The sequence below is a fragment of the Rhizophagus irregularis genome, chromosome 9 (genome assembly GCF_026210795.1).
Source record: "Rhizophagus irregularis chromosome 9, complete sequence".
In the NCBI taxonomy this organism is placed as follows: Eukaryota; Fungi; Glomeromycota; class Glomeromycetes; order Glomerales; family Glomeraceae; genus Rhizophagus; species Rhizophagus irregularis.
This window is the reverse complement of record NC_089437.1, coordinates 3873611-3893247: the sequence shown is the minus strand read 5'-3', so window position 1 is coordinate 3893247 and position 19637 is coordinate 3873611. Positions and strand designations below refer to the sequence as shown.

Genomic DNA, 19637 nt, shown 5'->3' with positions numbered 1-19637 from the left:
CCTTTTAACTCTTTCGTGTTCTTACCACCGAAGAAAACTGATAATTTATGATCACGACAACATTCATGTCTTTTCTTACCTATATTATTATTAAATAAAATTAAAAATAATAAATTAATACTTTATATTAAAAAAAAGAAAAATGATTCATTCTTGATATATACTTTTTCATATAATATATTTGATTTCAATAAAGGGATATTAAATATCATATTTTAACAAAGGAATGGGAATGTTAAAGATGAAAGGAAACATATTTAGCCTTTCATGACGAAAGGAATCTTATTTTAGCCTTTCGTGATGAAAGGAATCTTATTTTAGCCTTTCGTAACAAAAGGAATCTTATTTTAGCCTTTCGTGACAAAAGGAATATCGATTATTTTAACCAAGGATTTAACCTTTCATGACGAAAGGAATATTTTAATTCAGCCTTTGTGACAAAGGAATAGCAAGCAAATTTACTTACCCATTTTTTTTTGTTTACTAAAATCTTACGAAACTCACATTCTTATTGTAATTCGAATGCAAAATTCGATGAATTTTATTGGTCAGTTAATGTTAATCATCATGTGAAATTAAATATTTTTTTTTAGTCATACTCAAGTTTCACAAACCCAATTATATTGCACTATACGTCATAATTACACATCTTAATTACAAAAAAACCTTTCGTGTCACTTATCAGCCCAATCAAAAAATAAATAAACCGGATTTTGAACAGGCGTAACATGAGATTATATTTAAATGATATGGTAACACTAATGATGCTAAAGGTTTTTTGCTGTCCACTTCTAGATGATATTTATAAATATGATACTGAATCTCTCATCGAATTTTTAAGAAAAAAATACCCAAACACGCCACTTCTCCTGATGCTTCTCAAACTGCAGTACAATCCTAATCTACCCTCTATTATACTTCAGCTGCTCTTAATAGCATCAAAGGCTTCTGGATCCACTTCGCTTTGAATTACGATGTATGCGATGAGGTTGATCGTCAACTTTCCTTATTTGCCTCTTATGGAAGTCATACCATGTGTAGTGAATCTAATGATCTTAAGGGGATCATTGTTCATTTCTGAAAAAAAGAAGATTTTGATAAAACCACAACTTTCTCTTTGGATTCTTTGTTTGGCTTGCATTTCCACCCATATGACCCTCAGGTTATTAAGGCAGATGAACATGCATGTACCCTGGTGGTTTCAAAAATACACATACCATGTAGGTTTAAAAAATGTATGGCATTTATATTATGTTTTATTCTTATTTTTTTATTTTTTCGTTAAATCTGCTTACTATTTTTGGGAATGATTGACAAATTTTGTCACGTGATCGCTAAATTTTTGTCAGTGCCACTGGGTAGTTGATTTTGGATGAGGTTTCGATTCATATATTCTGAAACCTGAAACTTTTGGAAATCTTTTTAGAGGTTTCAGACCTAAAGTTGCCTGCCAAAACTCTACAGGTTATTATCGAAATGTCAAAACTAAAACCTGTCAAAATGCTGAAATGCCAAAATAGTTTCAACATGTTGAAATTGTCAAAACCTAAAAATATTACGTTTTACATACTAATAACTCAGCATCCAATGATCATACATCGGTAATGTTTTAGGAGTCAGGATCCACGTGAAATCCTTATTTTCCGTAAATAGTAAAGATTCGCATGGATCCTTTTTCACCTCAACGGATCCTTGAAATTAAAAAAGTTTAAAGAATCCCTAAGGATAGGAAAGAATCCTTAGGGATATTTATTTAATTTTTATTAATAGATTATTTATTGATTTTTATTAAAATCTATTTATTAATTTATATATTTAATGTGTATTTATTTATCTTTAATATTATTATATATATTATGTATTTCTCCAGTTAATAAAAATAAAACAATAATTTAAATATAAAATACAAAAACAACTAATAAATAAAGTTAAAAAAAAATAATTATGTAAGTTTCACAATGAAACTTATTGCTTTTCCTTAATTCTTTTGTTGATATCCAGACAACCTAAAAAAAATTAAACATTATTTAACGCTTTTATTAAAAAGGAAGCAATTGAAGTTTCGCCTTGAAACTTACCTATTATTAAATTATTTTCTCTCTAATCAATACCCCAGATCATGGTATAATGTCAATAGCGTCATTTGATTTTGAAGCAGGAGGGTTATCGATCCTAATTGCTTGCATGATTTTTACAATATCTGGGTGATTTCCAATTGAAAAAGTATCAATCTGTTCGTGAATTCACTAATAGCTGATCTATAGCAAGCGATAGTATTCTCCTATTGAAACCTACTCGTTTAAAAAAAAGAAAAAGATTGAAACGTTAATAAACGTTTTATTAAAATAAATAATTTAAAGAAGCCTTCACTTACCAAGTTCCCACACGTCTAAAGAAATCAAAAGAAATGGCCATCTAAAAAGAAAAAAATCAAACATTAATAGATATTTCTCTACAGTAAAATAAAAATTTAAATAATTCCCCACCAGTTTCTAACGCGTTAATGATCCATTCCATCTAAAGAAAAGAAAAAATTGAATTTTTTTATTTTCAATACACTTGTTAAAACAACTTATAGTGCGTGTCTAATACTGAAATTAATCCGAAAGATGTCATCTTTGATATCTTTTTTCCTTTACCGTTATTCTGTAAGTATTTTACGTCCAGAGATATTTAAAAAAGAAACGCCTAAAAAAAAATGAAAATGAGCAGTTAGTAATGCTCGTTAATATAAAAAAATTTGAAATAACTTCTTTTTTTGTTACTTACCGGTATCCAAGTTGAAAAAAACACCTAAAAAAGAAAAAAAAATGAACATTTAGTATTCGTCAAAATAAAAAAAAAATTGAAACAAATTTTTTATGAAACTTACTGGTATCCCACATCAAAAATTAGTAATGTTCGTTAAAATAAACAAAAAGAAAAAAAATAATTTTTTTTACACACCGGTATTCCGCGTCTAGAAAGGCTCAAAACCACCTAAAAAAAGAAAACAAACAGTTAGTGATGTTTGTTAAAATAAATAAAAAGAAAAAAAATAATTTTTTTTTCTTACTTGCCAGTATTTCACATCCAAAAAGGCTCAAAATCACCTAAAAAAAAGAAAAACGAACAGTTAGTAATGTTCGTTAATATAAAAAAAAATGAAATTTTTTTGTTTACTTGTAAAAGTCCTAATCGAATATCCAAACCCAAAAAAGAAAAAATAGAATAGTTTTAAAATAATATTCATTAATATGAAAAAATGAATAATATTTTTTTACTTGCCAAAATCCATGTTCAAGTACCTGAAAAAAGGATGTCTAAAAAAAGGAAATAAAATGAAATGTTAGTTAAGGCAACATATCATTAAAATAAATAAAAAATTAAAGTGTAAGCTTACCGAAATGCCACATGTAAAGGAAATCTGAAAGAACCTAAAAAGAAAAGATCCGACCGTCTAAAAAAAGAAAAATGAAAATGAAATATTAGTTAATGTTTCGTTAAAATAAAAAAAATTGTAAAAAAAAACTTGCCGCAAGAAAATCTGAAAGAAACGTCTAAAAAAAGAAACAACTGTTAGAAACCATTCATTAAAAGAAAGGAAAAAAAAGTTTAAAACTTACCAGAATATCACTTTCAAAGTAATCCAAAAGAACCATCTAGAAAAAAAAAACAAAAAAATGAATTAGAACCTGCTCATTAAAAGAAATAATTAAATATATAAAAAAAAACCTTACCAAAATCTGACTGCTGACTAAAAAAATAGTGAAACATTATTTAATGTTTCATTATGGATTTTGTATAGAGAGGGGAAAAAATAGGGTAAAGAAATAGAACGAAAAAGGGAAAAGGTGAGAGAGGGAATAAAGACGAAAGTTTTGTAAAAAAAAAATTCCATATCAAGATATCAGATGGCCGATCATTAAACATTAAGATTATAACACGTCTTTGCTGAAACTTGGAGTTTACAATCGATATTGATTAGATATCACAATGATATCATTACAATATCATTACGATATTTTGATAAAAAATAGATTCAACATCGTTAAGTTAGTCGTAACTGTATTTATTCGATATTGATTAGTTCGATATCTCTGCGATATCGCTGCGATCATTATGCGATGTAAATATTATCACGTAACCACATCGTAGTGATGTCGTATTAACATTGAATTAATATTACAAAAATATTTGACATTTATTTGATATCGTAACCACAATGTCATATTAACATCGAATTAATATTGCAAAAATATTTTACATCTGTTTGATATCGTAACCACATCGTAGTGATGTCGTATTAACATTGAATTAATATTACAAAATATTTGACATTTTATTTGATATCATAACCACATCGTAGTGATATCATATTAACATCGAATTAATATTGCAAAAATATTTTACATCTGTTTGATATCGTAGCCACATCGTAGTGATGTCGTATTAACATTGAATTAATATTACAATTTTATTTGATATCGTAACTACATCATAATAATATCATATTAATATCAAATTAATATTACAAAAAATGTTTTACATTTATTTAATATCGTAACTACATCGTAATGATATTATATCAACACTGAATTAACATCACAAAAATATTTTTATTGTAATATATGTTTATTATTTATTATACATTAATAATAATAATTTTTTATTAGTGGATTATTATGGGTGAGTGGAGTACGTTTCTTTTCTTCCTTTTTTTTTATTCTTTTCTTCTCTTTTTTATTCTTTTCTTTTCGTATGTGAGTGGATGGATACGTCATTTTCAATTTTAAAAAAAATATATATATATATAAAAAACAATCATGCCCTATAAAAAGTCCACATCCTTAAAATGTTCTAGTTTTATGGTTAAAATATCCTTATACAGTGATAATATTCTTAAAATATACTAAAAATTGAACAGACGGTTTATTTAAATAGAATTTTATAATAATAAATTATTTTAAATTATACAAAAAATATACTGAACTTTTGAATTGTAATATTAATGGATATTTAAAATATTCTTATTGGATATGCAAAATATCCTTAAAATTAATTTACCAATAATTTAAGTATGAAATATTTCGATATTAAAATCGATCGGCAAAAAATATACTAAATATATTCTTAAAATAAAAATAAAAATGCCAACGTAATTAGATAATTTTTTTTTTTTATCTGATGTAGTTCGATTTTTTATTTCAGATTTTTTTTTTAAAAAAGTCGAATTACGTATTACGATTAAAAAAATTTTATGAAAAATATTTAAAATTTCGTTTTTTTTTGGTTTCTCTTTTTTTTCAAATTACCGAATTTCTTTTACCAATTTTATTGCAATTTGAAAAAAAATATGGACTTCTCAAAACCAGTAAAAATACGAAATATTCACCTACTAAAAACAGCTATTTTACCTTTTCAATTTAATAATACTTCTGCTCAGTCTGAAGAACATCCTGAAACAGGTTTGCAAAGTTAACTAATTAGATATTCTATGATTTCTATTTACGATTTTTTTTACTTTAATAGAAACATCGTCTCAACAATATGATCATGAATCATCATCTCGAGTAACTACTGAACAGGAGGAAAATTCGCAAGTAAATAATAAAAAATGTAAGTCAATACAATACCACTTTAATTTATGTTACTTTTTTTAAGCAAATGATAATAATGAAAATAATTTAATAATTCAGACAAAAGAGTCAAGACTAAGTCATCACCTCAAGAAACAGGTTTGCAATTAAAATTATTATTGACGTTTTATTAAATTTTATTATTCCTGCCCGCGTAATAAATATTTGATATTTTCGCAGAAGATTCAAGAGAGATGGAACGAGAGATCAATAAATTTGGAACCAACTTTATCGATGTATTGTTTCATTATTTAGATAATATGAAACAACATGGAGTCTTAAGTGTTACATTTAACATCTCTGAAGGCACCATATCAGTCGTTGATTCTGAGAGTACATTAATATTACGTTCAAATCAGTACGCTGATTATTTTCAGAAGAAAAAAATTAAAGAAATTTGTCCCAGCGCTATTAATGTTGGCAAAGATTTACATATCTTATTAGGTTTATTCTTGAGACTTCCTCAAGAACCTCCTATGCGTGATAAGATCATATTTCCAAAAAAAGAGATTTATCGTAAAGCCTTACTAGACCATTTAAAGATCATTTCTCAAAATAACCAAGAATTCAAATTCTTTAAAGGGACTTAGAGTGTAAATTTGAATCAAGTTGGAGGTAGTTTGGAATTGGTTACTAAAGTACCAATTAAGGTTCAACAAGGAGATAATTTTTCGGTTAATTTCAAATATATTGCAAAAAAATTAGCCGAAAATATTTATCAATCTGTTAATGGTGAAGTAAAGGAACAAATTAACAAAGAAATGTCCAGAAGGAAGGAATTAAGATTCCATGTTGAGGTGTTTAAGGCGTATACACGACTTCAAGCATTTTGTGCGTTAAATCTAAGTCGAAGTAAAAGCGAGACGGCAAGATCACAAGCAAAATCAATTGTTGTCAAATATTTTCCACAAATTTCTTTGCAAAATATGAGTTTAATGTTACAGCGGGCACCGAGAATATACCGATTACTCTTACTTTCAAATGAAGACTGGCGTTTAATTGATTCTTTTGAAGAATTAAGCGCGTGTTTTTTTAAGAGTTCAATGAATTCTGCCGCCAATTTTGAAATTTGGCTTAATTTGGTAAGGACGGGACAGATAGCTGATTACAAAAATGGTACAAGTATGTGCGAAGAAGGAAAGAAGTTCATGAAAGAAGTAAAGCTTAATATTATTAAAGAATATTTTGATGAAGTCGATGAAAAAAATCTAAAGGATTTTATTACTGATGATGACGATGAATAATAAATAATAATAATGTAGAAATTTGTATAATAATAATGTAGAAATTTGTATTTTAGATGTAAAAGAAACAATTTGTAGTATTCATTATAATGCTAATAATGCAATATGTTTAAATAAAAAATTTGTTAAATTTGCTAAATTCGCTTTATTACATTTATCAAAAAGAAAATTTTACTTTTTGTATAATTTTTTTGATTGAAAATAATATACACGTATTACAATAATCTTCATATATTATGGTACTTGTTCGCTATCAATAATAAATTATAGTTTTTTTTCTTTTAACTAATAATAAGTCTTTTTGGGATTATTCATTTCGGGATTTTGCCTTTCAGGCTTATGAAGTATCGGTATTATGAAATTTTTCGAAATTATGGCAATTCAGGATATCATTGTGCAACCAAATAACGATTATTCAACATCAAGCTTTATTCGTTTATTTTCTTGTGATTTTTTTATTACAAATTTAAACATATTTGAATTTTCTATTTTTTCTATTTTTACTTTACTAGTTAATTCAATTCTATCATATCAATAAAAGTTAGTGGATATGCATAATAATAAATATATAATTTATTAATTTAACAACTTACTTTGATGGTAATGTTATAACATATTCGAAATCGCCGACCGGTATCGATTTTTTTAAAATGCTTCCTGCAAAATCGAGTTCTTTATATTCTCCGGAAATTATTATATTTTCTTCGCCTTCCGTGAATAATTTGATTTCGTCCTTATTTGTAATAGAAGGAAGGCAAAGAACAATGATGAAATGGGAACTATATAATGAATATTAAAAGTAAACTATCAGTAAATTTTTTAATTTATATATTAAAATTAAAATGAGAACGTTACCTATCATCATAAAGGTTATAATATGGTTGCCAAGTAGAACCCTATAAGTTAATAAATACTTTAATAATAATAACTTAATAACTTATGCTTTGATATTTCTTAAAAAATTATCAAATTACAGGTTTATTACGGTATTCGCTATGAAGAGATTCGTTACTCTTTCTCTTGATAGGTTGAAATTTAACAGTAATATTTTTCTCCTCTTCAATTTTAAATTTAGCTCCTCTTACACTGTAAAAGAAATTGTCTTTTTCTTGTACATTATTAAAATGTATAAACCCATAACTAAAAAGTTTAAAATTCTCCATTAGTTCATTAAAAATTTAAAATTTTAAACCATTATTAATAAGTTTATACATACTCATCTTTTTTTTTTACCACATGAACAAAATTTTGTGGAATCTCATCATTTTTTTTAATCAAATCTTCTAATGCTGAGGATTTAAGATCCTCAAGATTACTTCCGCCAAGAAACAGCGCGCAAGTGTCGGGGTGGCAAGATTCTTAAGTGTAAATGAGAAAAGAAAGGCATCATAAAAAGCCTTTATCAGAAAAAGGCGACATAAAAACCTTTATCAGAAAAAGGCGACATAAAAACCTTTATCAGAAAAAGGCGACATAAAAAACCTTTATCAAAAAAGGTGGCATAAAAAACCTTTATCAAAAAAGGCAACATAAAAAACCTTTATCAAAAAAGGTGGCATAAAAAACCTTTATCAAAAAAGGCAACATAAAAAACCTTTATCAAAAAAGGTGGCATAAAAAACCTTTATCAAAAAAAGGCAACATAAAAAGAAAACGCGACATAAAAACCTTTATCAGAAAAAGGCGACATAAAAAACCTTTATCAAAAAAGGCGACATCAAAAACCTTTATCAAAAAAGGCGACATAAAAAACCTTTATCAGAAAAAGGCGACATAAAAAACCTTTATCAAAAAAGGTGGCATAAAAAACCTTTATCAAAAAAGGCAACATAAAAAACCTTTATCAAAAAAGGTGGCATAAAAAACCTTTATCAAAAAAAGGCAACATAAAAAGAAAACGCGACATAAAAACCTTTATCAAAAAAGGCGGCATAAAAAACCTTTATCAAAAAAGGCAACATAAAAAACCTTTATCAAAAAAGGTGGCATAAAAAACCTTTATCAAAAAAAGGCAACATAAAAAGAAAACGCGACATAAAAACCTTTATCAAAAAAGGCGGCATAAAAAACCTTTATCAAAAAAGGCAACATAAAAAACCTTATCAACGAAGGTTAAAAACCTTTATTAAAAAGGCAACAGCGACATAAATGAAAAAGAGCAATATAAAAAACCTTATCAAAGAAGGTTAAAACCCTTTATACAAAAAAACTCACCACTCATTTTACTCTTTTTTCAAAAATAATAAAAATATTTACACGCTAGTTAAAAAGTTAAAACAATTGTGTATTTATTTGTGATGAAAACAGGGTGCATAAGATCATTAGCATGTGTACCCCAAAATAAAAAATTTTTTTTTCAGATGATACTAGCGCAGCCCTGTCCGGGAATGGAAGCTGGCCATCAAATTAAGAAAGTAATGATATGCCTTATTTGCAATGTGAATAGGTCTAGTTTTTTACTGTTATTATCATAAACTAAGAAAGTAATTATGCCTTATTTGTCATGTGAATAGGTCTAGGTTTTTATTGTCATTATCATATAAAAGATAAATAGAGTAATGTTATATATAATTTATGCAAATATTAATGAATCGTGTGAATGTTACAATTGTTTAGCGATTCGTCACAAAAAAATTTGTCTCAAAATAATAAATACATTAGTGATCTATTTTACTTATTAGGATTAGTACAAATACGAGGTAATCTAAACGTTTACATGTCTCACAATCTTTTTTTTAATTATATAGATTTAAGATATCGTTACATAATGTGATGTGAAAAAAAAACTTCTAATTTACAGCTCTTATAATAATGCAATATTTTTGCTCTTGCCGTACCTGTAAAATAAATCCTGGTGGTGGAAAGTGGTTGTCTACCAAAAAAACTTTTAAAAAACATCAAGAAAAAGAAAAAGCATGTATTGAAAAAATTAATGAATCAGAAACAGAAAGCAGTAGTGAATCAATTTCAAGTTATAATGTAGCTGAAAAAAGAAAGTTTGATGAATTAGATAAATCGGATATAAATTCGGTGAATAGTCTTTCAGATAATGAGAGGTAATTAATGAAATTATAACAAAAAGTAAATTTTACTTTTTGCTAATTATATTATTCATCAAAGTAGTCTTGATAATGAAGACGATAATAATAATCCAAGTCAAGAAGATTATAATGGTGACAATGACAATCCAAGTCAAGATTATAACAATTATAACGAAAATTATAATGGTGATAATGATAATTCAAGTCTTGATGAAGATAATGGTAATAATAACAATCCAAATCAAGATTATGATTGTGATGATAATCCAAGTCTTGATAATGATGAAAATGATAAAGTAGAAGATATGGAAACTGAAAGTGATGTTTCTGAAGAGAATGATGAATTTACAGAAATGGACAATTAATTTAATGACATAGAAGACATAAACGATGGTATATATTTAATATTACATCGATAATTGTGATTACAATTTTTAATTACTTTTTTTATTTATTTTAGACGAATTGATCAAAGGCTTACGCCTTTTACATACAAAAGTACTTCATTCGATATCCGATATTGCATTTAACAAAATACTCGATAATATTAATTCTAATTTAACAATTTATAAGTTGAAAAAAAAATCAATAACATAATTCCTTTTAAACCGCAAAAATATGATACTTGCAAAAACAGTTGTATAGCGTTAAATATGAAAGAAAAGCATATTTTTGGAATGATGAACTTTCGGTAAGTTTCATCAATGGACGAAAGTTTTTTAAAATTTTTGTTTTACTGTTGTCTTACCATTATTTCTCCTATTGTCAGGGACCTCTCGCTACACTAAATTGAGATTGTCAAAGTGAAAACCTTCCCTTATTTGTTAAAATTGCCCTTATTTAAAATCAGCATAGTCAATTTTTTTACTTTATCTACGAATAATTAAAATTATCATTATACCTCCTAAAATATTAGCTAATATATCGTACTGTCATTGCTAAAAGTAAAAATTACTTTTACTAATTTACTAATTGTTGTTATAATATGACTTTAGTGACAGTAATAATCAAAGCTTTGATGTTCCATTTCCTTCAGTGTTAGAAGATACATCTAAAAGGTAATTGATCGATTATTTATAATAAAAAATATAACTTACATTTTCCTAATAATTACAATTATTTTAGCGATGATCAAATTCTTGATGATTATGATTATGGACCTTTTAAGATCATTGATAATTATGATAATGATAATTCAGAGACAGAAAGTGGTACTTCTGAAGAGTATGATGGTTTTGAGGAATTTGAAATAACAGCAGAAAAAGAGAATAAAATATGGGACGGTATGTTTAATATTATAAATTTAAAATTTTAAACTAGATCATTAATTAACATTTAATTTTTTAGATAAATTAATTCAAGGACTACGTCTTTTACATGTAAAAGTACTCCATTCTATATCTGATGAAGCGTTTAACAAAATATCGAACCAACTGGAACAATGTTCCAAACCATTAACAACAAATTGATGTAAATAATAAATGTATTAAAAAAAAAACGTTTTTAAATAAATACATAAAAACGTATACATAAATAACATATCGGAGTTTTTTTCATGTAAAAATAGGCTAAGCCACAAATTGATTTATTTATTTATTTATTTATGATAGTAAACGATAGCAATTATAGCAAGTTTATTTAGCAAATGTTAGAATGCGCAAACAATAAAAGATTGCATATTATTTAGCCTTTTATTCATGTAAAATTACTAAATTACTTATAATGTTAATTTATAAATACCTACTCATTACCAACCATCTCGTCAAAATTAACCCCTGAAATATCAAAATATTCCTTAATAATTTCAATTTTAATCCTCTTGTTTTCCCTATTTCTTTCTTGAGTTTTTAATTCTTCGTCATAACTAATCAGCTTGCCTGTACGGACCAAATTGATCCATATTTCAAAGTTAATTGCCGTCTTTACTCCACTCTTAAAAAAACATGCGCTTAATTCTTCGAAAGAATCTAAAAGTCGCCAATCAAAATTGGCTACTTCTAGTAACCTGTATATACGTGGTGCTCTCTGAAGCATCAATTCCAAATTCGGTAAAGAAATTAAGGGGTAAAATTGAGCAATTAATATTTTTGCTTGAGATTTTGTCGTCTCTGATTGTTTTCTGTTTAAGTTTATCTCACAAAAAGCCTGTAATTGTATGTATGACTTAAAAAACCCGACATGGAACCTTAGTTCCTTGCGTCTGGCCATTTCTTTATTTCCTTGCTCATTTGCTTCTCCCATTACGGATAAAAATATATCCTCCGATAAATCTTTTGCAATCTTCTTGAATTCATCGGATAATTCAGTAAGTGATGAAGTCTTTTCTTGCACACGAATTGGTAAAATTTTAAAAGAACTGCAACTTTTTTGATTGTCATCAGAAATCAAATTAATACGTTGAGTACCACGAAATAATTGAAAATCTTGTGTTGAATTAATCTTTTCCAAATGACTAATGAGGGCTTCTCTATACTCTTCTTTTTTACTGAAGATTGACCTATCACGTATAGGTGGATTATTTGGCAATTTACCAATATAACCTAGCAGCTTATGCAAATCTTCCGCCAATCTTATACTTGCCATATCCAATTCTTTGAATTTCTTTAATTCGATAATATTTGCCTCGAAGCTGAGATCCGAGGCTTGATTATAATCATAATGAGGAAAACTGGCATTAATTGTTATATCATCGGAGTTAACGTGATTTGGCTTTATCACTAATGTTCCTGTGGAATCCATAAGTCGTATATTATTATTAACCAAGTTCATTGTTACACTTTTAACTCCGGTATTTTTCAATTTGCTCAATGAATATAATAACGAATCTATTGTGGGACCTCCGATCTTATTAATGGCCAATAATATTTTTTCGTCTAAAGAAAAATATATATATTATTTCAAATTCAAGTTTCAGAGTTTACTTTCTGTGAATTATACAATACCCGGTTTAGCCCTTTTACGCATCGAGGTATCTAATATAATTTAAAATAACAAAAAGTAAGTATCTCTTTTGTTAATCAACAAGGTAAGAAAAAAAATGCGAAAATTTACCAATTTTCGTTCTTTTTTTATCATTTTTTTGGGTTGAACCTTATACATTACAATAAATAGAAAATAATAAACATAAATTTAAATATTACTGTTTGCTCTAAATTACTAAGATTATAAGATATAAATTGAAACTTACAAAAATCTTCGTTAGCATCATCAGTATTGGTATCCAATACTTTTACTTGATCATCTATAAAATATAAATAAGAAAAAAAGAATTTACTTTTTGTAAATAACAAAAGAAAAAGACGAAACAACCTACAAAATCATATTAATTTTAAAACTAACCTTGACCATGATCCTGTTCTTCATTCCTATCATCATTGTCAAAAAATTCATTATTTATATTTGGTTTTTTAGTGCCATTATTACTAAAAGTTTCAGAAACCCCAACCCCGACACTGGGAGAACCAGAAGAGCCATCGTCACTTGTAACACTTGGAGAAATTATTAGGACCAATGGTTCTTGTTTATCTTTAAATATATCCAATTATGAAATATTGATTCAAAATTGAAGTAGATATTAATTGATTGAAAATTTCTAAGTTTACACGGGGTGTTTGCACACGGGTCATATAAATATAATTTTTAATAGACTAATTTTTTGTTTTTTAATTTGAAATTGAATGCTACCGACATTATACTCTTTTACTTTTTATTCTTATTATATTACAGATAAATATATGTATTTTCACCTGCTCTGCAAGTTTACTTAAGGCATTAAAGGAGGTTTTGAATGCCGTTTTTAATCTACTAATATGACCCGTGTTTAAACACCCCGTGTACAAATAGAAATTGCCTAATTGATTTATTAGAATTAGATACAAAATAAATAATTAACTTTGCAAACCTGTTGCAGGCTGTTCTGTTTCGGGTTGTTCTTCAGAATCAAAATTATAAGGTAAAATACTTTTTTGCAGCTGGATAATTGGTATTTTTACTGATCTTAAAGAGTCCATGTTTTAAAATTGCGATAAAGGTGGTAGAAAGAATTCAGTATTTTTTTAAAAAAAGAAGAGAATTAGAGAAAGAAGAAAAACCAAAAAATGAATTTTTAATTTTTTTTTGATAAATTTATTAATCGTAATATGTAATTCTATTTCATGGCTTTTTTGCTGCGACATATTAATCGTAATATGTAATTCGATATTGAATTACATCTTTACATCTTTTAATGGAAGCGGTGTATTTATACTTTAATGGCAAAGTGGGATTTGATGAACCAAAAATGGGTAAGATTTAATTGTGTTATAATAATGATGTTCCACCACCTTAGCGTGACACATTAAACTCTGTGCAACATCCACATTTCTCCCATTCGGTATTTTTTTTCGCAAATAAAAAATTTTCTCACTAAAAAAAAATGACAATTTTGATGGTAGCAGAATGTAACAGTTAGGATTGACAAAAAATTTTTTTTTCTCTTGTAAAAATAATTATTAGATATATAATAAATAAATAAAAAAAATAATAGGTGGGTTATTAAACTTGCGCAATGTGCAATGCGATCATAAATTGGAATCATTACGTTAGACGTTTTCGTCTTACGAACCGAGAGACCTAAAAAAATCTTCAGGTAAAGAAAATTTATCATTCAGTTACACGTCGATTTTTTTATTAAGATTTATTTGAAATATATATATATATTTGCTGATTGACTTTAATATCACAACAGTGTTCGTACAGTATAACATATAATGTATAACGTCAGGTTAGGTCTGCATCATTTTCGTTTACATTCATTTATATCTTTCTTTTTTTCATTCTGTCTTTTGGCTCTTTAGTCATTTTATTCGCAATACCTGTAATTTTATTGCACTTTGTATTGTCACTACTCTTGCGCTAGATTTTATCCTTCATTCTTAAAACTAGTTTACCAAGCACGTCAATATTTACAACTTACAACAACGATAATAAACAATTTGTAACATATTATATTATTAATATTTATTAACATATAGATGAAAAAATATATTAGGAATATAAATAACATTATACAAAAATTTATTTTCCCCTTTTCCCTCGTCCCTGTCCCCTTCTTTGTCTTCTTTCTTGGCCTTCTTCATCCCTTTCCTCCCCTTCTAAACGAGTAATCCTAATAAAATAAAAGTGAAAAATTATATTAATTTAAGGAACCTTATTAGCAAAAAAGTTGATTACTTACTTCCTCTCTGCCTTCTTTAATTCATTATGTACACGCAGCAATTCTCTCTGGTCATCTCTGTAAGCCCGATCCATACCATTCACTTGCTCTTGAAGTTCCTGCACCTTTTTTTCCAATTCCTTTATGTAATCTAATGGGGGAAAAAAAATTGGTTAACTTGATCTATGCGCAGCTCGACCAAGCGGGTTTCTCCATCTTAGGTTGACACCGATACCGCTTAGACGTCCACAGATTCGTTTTAGAACAGACGTCCACAAGTCACCTTTAGAACAATCCAAAGACGTCCACAGGATCATTTCAGGACAAACGTCCACAAGCCCTCTTTAGAACAATCTAAGCCCCCAGGATATCATAGAGAGGAACCCACCTGCAACTACCTGACGAGCACTTCCTCTCTTGCTCTTAATGCGAGCAATTCGTTTTTCCTTCGAACGTTGAGAGCGGTGTCTGACCATCGTGAATCTATTATATAAATTAAAAGTTATTCCTATCATTAAAACTATCTCGGCAGGCTAAAACCATCCAAGCAGCCAACCGGTTAAGCGCAGACTTACCTAAAGAGAGTACCACAGTTTTAGACGTTACGAAAACTTAAAATAATTTTTACGTAATTGGATTGTATATATAGGAAAAAATGCGTGAGAAAATACATGTTTCAAAAAGAAGGATTTTAGCAAATACACGAGAACGATAAGATTTTTTGTGAAATGGGAAAAATGGGGACAAAGAAAAGTACAAAATTAATTACAAACAACGTGCTAGAAACTTTAATCGGAATAGTACAGTATGCCGATCTGGTTGTTAACTGAAAGTAAAATTTACTTTTTGTCAGTATTCGTATTTTATTTTATAAATTATACAAATATTAAATATGAGCTATTAGTAATTACGTAAAAGTAGCAGATCTTCAATGTAACAGGATTGTTTGACAAACTCCTTTTCTCGTGAAAAAATGATTTTTTTTCTCACAAAACTTGTTTCGTATGGGAAGATATATCATTTTTATTTCATATGGGAACATATCATTTTTTTCTCCCATGAAAAAAAAAATTTTTCACGTAGTTCTTTGGGGAACAGAATAGTTGGGAGAACTGAATTATAATAACATATAATTTATTAACAAAATTATTCATTTTCTATACATTTGCAATTTAATAGTTTCATTTTCTAATTTATTTTCTATTTCTATTATTTGGTTTAACTTTTGTTGATATAATTCAACGGCAAATGTTTTTTGCCGTTTTAATTGTGTAATTTCTAAATAAATGTTAGTAATTGATATATATTATTTATACAATAATAATTTATAATTACCTTTATCTTTATTTTCAATTGTTTCGTTTAAAGAGTTGACCTAAACCAATTTTTTAATTAGAAACCAGATAACAACCGAATACAATTATATACTCCATCTTTTATTAAACCCTCCAAAAAAAAAATAAAAAAATAAAAAAATAAAAAATAGAAGAAAAAAATAAAAAAAGCTATCTAAAAGATCTGAAAAACTACGGGCGAACCTAGTAACCACTCTAGGCGGTTCTCAAGTGTTCACTCACCTTATCTCTTTTTCTTTTATTATTCGAAAAGGATTTATTTTTTCGTTCTTGTAATTTATTTTGACTTCTTTTGTGAACCATCTTCATTTGTAAGTTATCATAATTGAAGGGAAAGGTATTTATAAGATTTAAGCGATTTTTTAGAACAAAAAAGATTAAATGTGTAAAATTTCTTATCAAAGTAATTTATAGTGTGTAGATTATTTATTAATGATTAGAACAATTAAACATTGCGTAATGAGGCGTGGACAAATTACGCGTTACACAATTCAAATTATTTATGCGGAGGTAATCTAAACGTCTTCAAATTTTTAATTTAATTCGAATGAAATGCCGAATACTGATATAGTGTATGAGAAGATGAATTAACCAATAGTTTATCATAACAAGATTTATTGAACTAATTAAGTCAAAACTATGTATGATTCGTTTTATACAAGAACGAAGAAATTGTCATCTCCGAGATCAAGTTTATTTATTTACTTGATTTTGCTTTTCTTCCTCTTTTTTTGGGGACATTATTTTGATTTTCTTTGTCATTTACACGTTGTTTCCGGACCCTTTTTGGAGGATCACTTTGAACTTTTTCATTAGTACGTGGTTCTGGAGGCCGGACCTGAACTTGTTCATCAGTACGTGGTTCTGGAGGCCGGATCTGAACTTGTTCATCAGAAGGCTCAACTGGAGGCCGGATCTGAACTTGTTCATCAGAAGGCTCAACTGGAGAAGGAGGATCTTGTTGTGCTTGAGGAGATGGTGGAGGACGGTCCTGTAATGCTGGAGAATTTTGTGGTGGAACTCTTAAATTATTTTCTAATTCATTTTTTTTTTTTCAGATAATAGCCTATTATAAATAAAATGAAATAATTAATTTCTACTATAAACCAACTAGGTATAAATAAAGTTATTATTAACTTACGTTTATTTTGTATAGTACTAACAAGCATCTCCTTTACAGCCCAATCGGCTGCGGTTATAGGGAAGTCAGGAGCCTTTTTTTTAAACTATAATATAATAATTTTTAGTATACTTCAAAAAAAAAAGAAATGACGAAAATTAAAATTTAATATTTACAGAACGAACTATTTGTGCAGTTATTGTATGCTTTTGACTCCTATAATCGGCGGTAAAATCTACATTCTTTTCGTAGAGACATTCTCGCATTATCTCCTATTACAAAAATTTACTATTAAAAAACAATTTTTATCTTTTATTAAAAATTAATAAATAGTTACCAAATAAGCAAGCCAGCGTTGCTTTTCATTTTTTAATCCTAACGCATCTTGTAAATTATATTTAGACGTAGGCTTATATATGGGCCTGAGCTATAATATAGTAATAAAGTAAGAATTTTTGATTATAGATTATTAAAAATATTTTTATATTTTTACTCTTATACCTCAGTTTCGGGTGTTTGTTCCATTTTCTTAAATTTTTTTAAAAAAATGCGTAAAGAAATGAAGAATCACTAAAGATAGCATGTATTTATACTTTATACTTAAACGTGACGCGACTGACGCGTTGTTTATTTTTATTTTTTATTGATCGCGAAATACCATTTATAGTTGTTCGACACCATTTTCTGATTTTCTGTCCTGATGGTCTGACAAAGTGCCTCTCCAAAAACTGACTCATTACCCCTGTGAATAATATATTACGACTCGTTTATGCATCAAAGCCCAGCTCGAGGACACTAAGGAGACCAGTATCAAACATGTCTAATAACCGATATAACTTTATTTTAGGTTCTGACTGATTGAGAGCCTTGCGAACAATTGGTGAGAGGGAGTTACCTTTAAATATAACTTTTGCATTTCACTGTAGTGTTGGTGTCATAAAGAAAAAAATATCATGAAAATTATATTATGAAATTATTAATGAAAGATTATTACAAGTATTAGGACTACATTCTTGTCAGTATTAACACGGTTAAATTAACTTCATTGATAATAATACATAAAATATAATGATTCAATTTATCGGTCATCAGTACGAGCGTTGCTCATAACACAATCTCTTAATACAATTAGTATGGCTTTGTATGAACCGTTGCTCATAATAGGCTTTGAACAATTATTATGGCTTTTATATGAACCGTTGCTCATAATAGGCTTTGAACAATTAGTATGGCTTTGTGTGAACCATTGCTCATAATACAATCAGTATAATTATTACGAATATTGTCATTATTATATCATCTCTAATAACGATACACAATCTTGTAACACAACCTCTAACTTTAATGCGTAAATTTAATACAATCATGTAATACAAACTATGTGATTGTTTATAAAAATAGATCGTTACATAAATTCTATCACGTTTCAAAATGCCATTTCTTTGTTCTTGTCGTATTTGTAAAATAAATTCTAAAGATGGTAACGGAAAGTGGTTGTCTACTAGAAAAACTTTTAAAAAACATCAAAAAAGAGAAAAAGCAAATATTGAAAAAATTAATGAATCTGAAGCAGAAAGCGGATCAGAAACAAAAAGCGATAGTGAATCAATTTCAAGTTGTAACGCAGCTGAAAAAAGAAAGTTCGAAGACGATGAATCGGATAAATCAGATACAAGTTCAGAAAGCAATGTTTCAAATAACGATCATGTTCCTGTAATTTTAAAAGACATACCAAAAAGGTAATTAATTAATTGTTTTATAAAAAAAGTAAATTTTACTTTTATTAAACATTATTGTTATAATAATACTTTAATAATCATCAAAATCATGTTAATTGCAGATCAGAAGATTATGATGATGACGATAGCGATGAGCCATTTCTTGACAACGAAGATTATAATAATGGTAATCCAATTCCTAATAACGAAGATTACGATAAGAATAGTGATAGGCAAAGTCTTGATAATAAAGATTGTGATGAAGAAGATGATAAAGGAGACATAGAAACTGAAAGTGATTGTTCACAAACAAGTGCATATATTTCTGAAGAGAATGATGAATTAAC

The 19637-nt window shown here is 27.6% G+C and overlaps 8 protein-coding genes across 8 annotated transcripts; 3 read left to right on the top strand and 5 right to left on the bottom strand.

Moving 5' to 3' along the window:
- Window positions 1–2959: 2959 nt before the first annotated feature.
- OCT59_029910 (uncharacterized protein) lies at window positions 2960–3641 on the bottom strand (the record flags this gene model as incomplete). The annotated part of the gene is made up of 6 exons (XM_066146301.1): window positions 2960–2979; window positions 3056–3092; window positions 3264–3302; window positions 3383–3439; window positions 3516–3539; window positions 3606–3641. The coding sequence occupies 6 exons, from the start codon at window positions 3639–3641 to the stop codon at window positions 2960–2962; spliced, it is 213 nt and encodes a 70-aa protein (XP_065994958.1).
- Window positions 3642–5335: 1694 nt separating this feature from the next.
- On the top strand, window positions 5336–6862 carry OCT59_029909 (uncharacterized protein; the record flags this gene model as incomplete). The annotated part of the gene is made up of 5 exons (XM_066146300.1): window positions 5336–5447; window positions 5512–5598; window positions 5679–5717; window positions 5799–6134; window positions 6228–6862. 5 exons carry the CDS (start codon window positions 5336–5338, stop codon window positions 6860–6862), a joined length of 1209 nt encoding a protein of 402 aa, XP_065994957.1.
- Window positions 6863–7256: 394 nt separating this feature from the next.
- On the bottom strand, window positions 7257–8823 carry OCT59_029908 (uncharacterized protein; the record flags this gene model as incomplete). The annotated part of the gene is made up of 7 exons (XM_066146299.1): window positions 7257–7385; window positions 7456–7641; window positions 7718–7758; window positions 7837–8002; window positions 8079–8220; window positions 8701–8728; window positions 8803–8823. The coding sequence occupies 7 exons, from the start codon at window positions 8821–8823 to the stop codon at window positions 7274–7276; spliced, it is 696 nt and encodes a 231-aa protein (XP_065994956.1). The 3' UTR covers window positions 7257–7273.
- Window positions 8824–9673: 850 nt separating this feature from the next.
- OCT59_029907 (uncharacterized protein) lies at window positions 9674–10500 on the top strand (the record flags this gene model as incomplete). The annotated part of the gene is made up of 5 exons (XM_066146297.1): window positions 9674–9918; window positions 9986–10221; window positions 10282–10296; window positions 10364–10401; window positions 10477–10500. The coding sequence occupies 5 exons, from the start codon at window positions 9674–9676 to the stop codon at window positions 10498–10500; spliced, it is 558 nt and encodes a 185-aa protein (XP_065994955.1).
- Window positions 10501–10607: 107 nt separating this feature from the next.
- On the top strand, window positions 10608–11372 carry OCT59_029906 (uncharacterized protein; the record flags this gene model as incomplete). Its single annotated transcript, XM_066146296.1, has 5 exons — window positions 10608–10617; window positions 10673–10706; window positions 10899–10961; window positions 11029–11186; window positions 11251–11372. The coding sequence occupies 5 exons, from the start codon at window positions 10608–10610 to the stop codon at window positions 11370–11372; spliced, it is 387 nt and encodes a 128-aa protein (XP_065994954.1).
- Window positions 11373–11457: 85 nt separating this feature from the next.
- Window positions 11458–13913, bottom strand: OCT59_029905 (uncharacterized protein; the record flags this gene model as incomplete). Its single annotated transcript, XM_066146295.1, has 6 exons — window positions 11458–12776; window positions 12846–12875; window positions 12955–12993; window positions 13091–13144; window positions 13243–13428; window positions 13805–13913. 6 exons carry the CDS (start codon window positions 13911–13913, stop codon window positions 11644–11646), a joined length of 1551 nt encoding a protein of 516 aa, XP_065994953.1. The 3' UTR covers window positions 11458–11643.
- Window positions 13914–14868: 955 nt separating this feature from the next.
- OCT59_029904 (uncharacterized protein) lies at window positions 14869–16761 on the bottom strand (the record flags this gene model as incomplete). The annotated part of the gene is made up of 9 exons (XM_066146294.1): window positions 14869–15049; window positions 15119–15248; window positions 15486–15580; window positions 15673–15708; window positions 15800–15923; window positions 16009–16054; window positions 16261–16375; window positions 16433–16472; window positions 16675–16761. The coding sequence occupies 7 exons, from the start codon at window positions 16759–16761 to the stop codon at window positions 15492–15494; spliced, it is 537 nt and encodes a 178-aa protein (XP_065994952.1). The 3' UTR covers window positions 14869–15049; window positions 15119–15248; window positions 15486–15491.
- Window positions 16762–16847: 86 nt separating this feature from the next.
- Window positions 16848–18233, bottom strand: OCT59_029903 (uncharacterized protein; the record flags this gene model as incomplete). Its single annotated transcript, XM_066146293.1, has 6 exons — window positions 16848–17487; window positions 17594–17678; window positions 17749–17844; window positions 17910–17999; window positions 18074–18100; window positions 18231–18233. The coding sequence occupies 6 exons, from the start codon at window positions 18231–18233 to the stop codon at window positions 17150–17152; spliced, it is 639 nt and encodes a 212-aa protein (XP_065994951.1). The 3' UTR covers window positions 16848–17149.
- Window positions 18234–19637: the final 1404 nt, after the last annotated feature.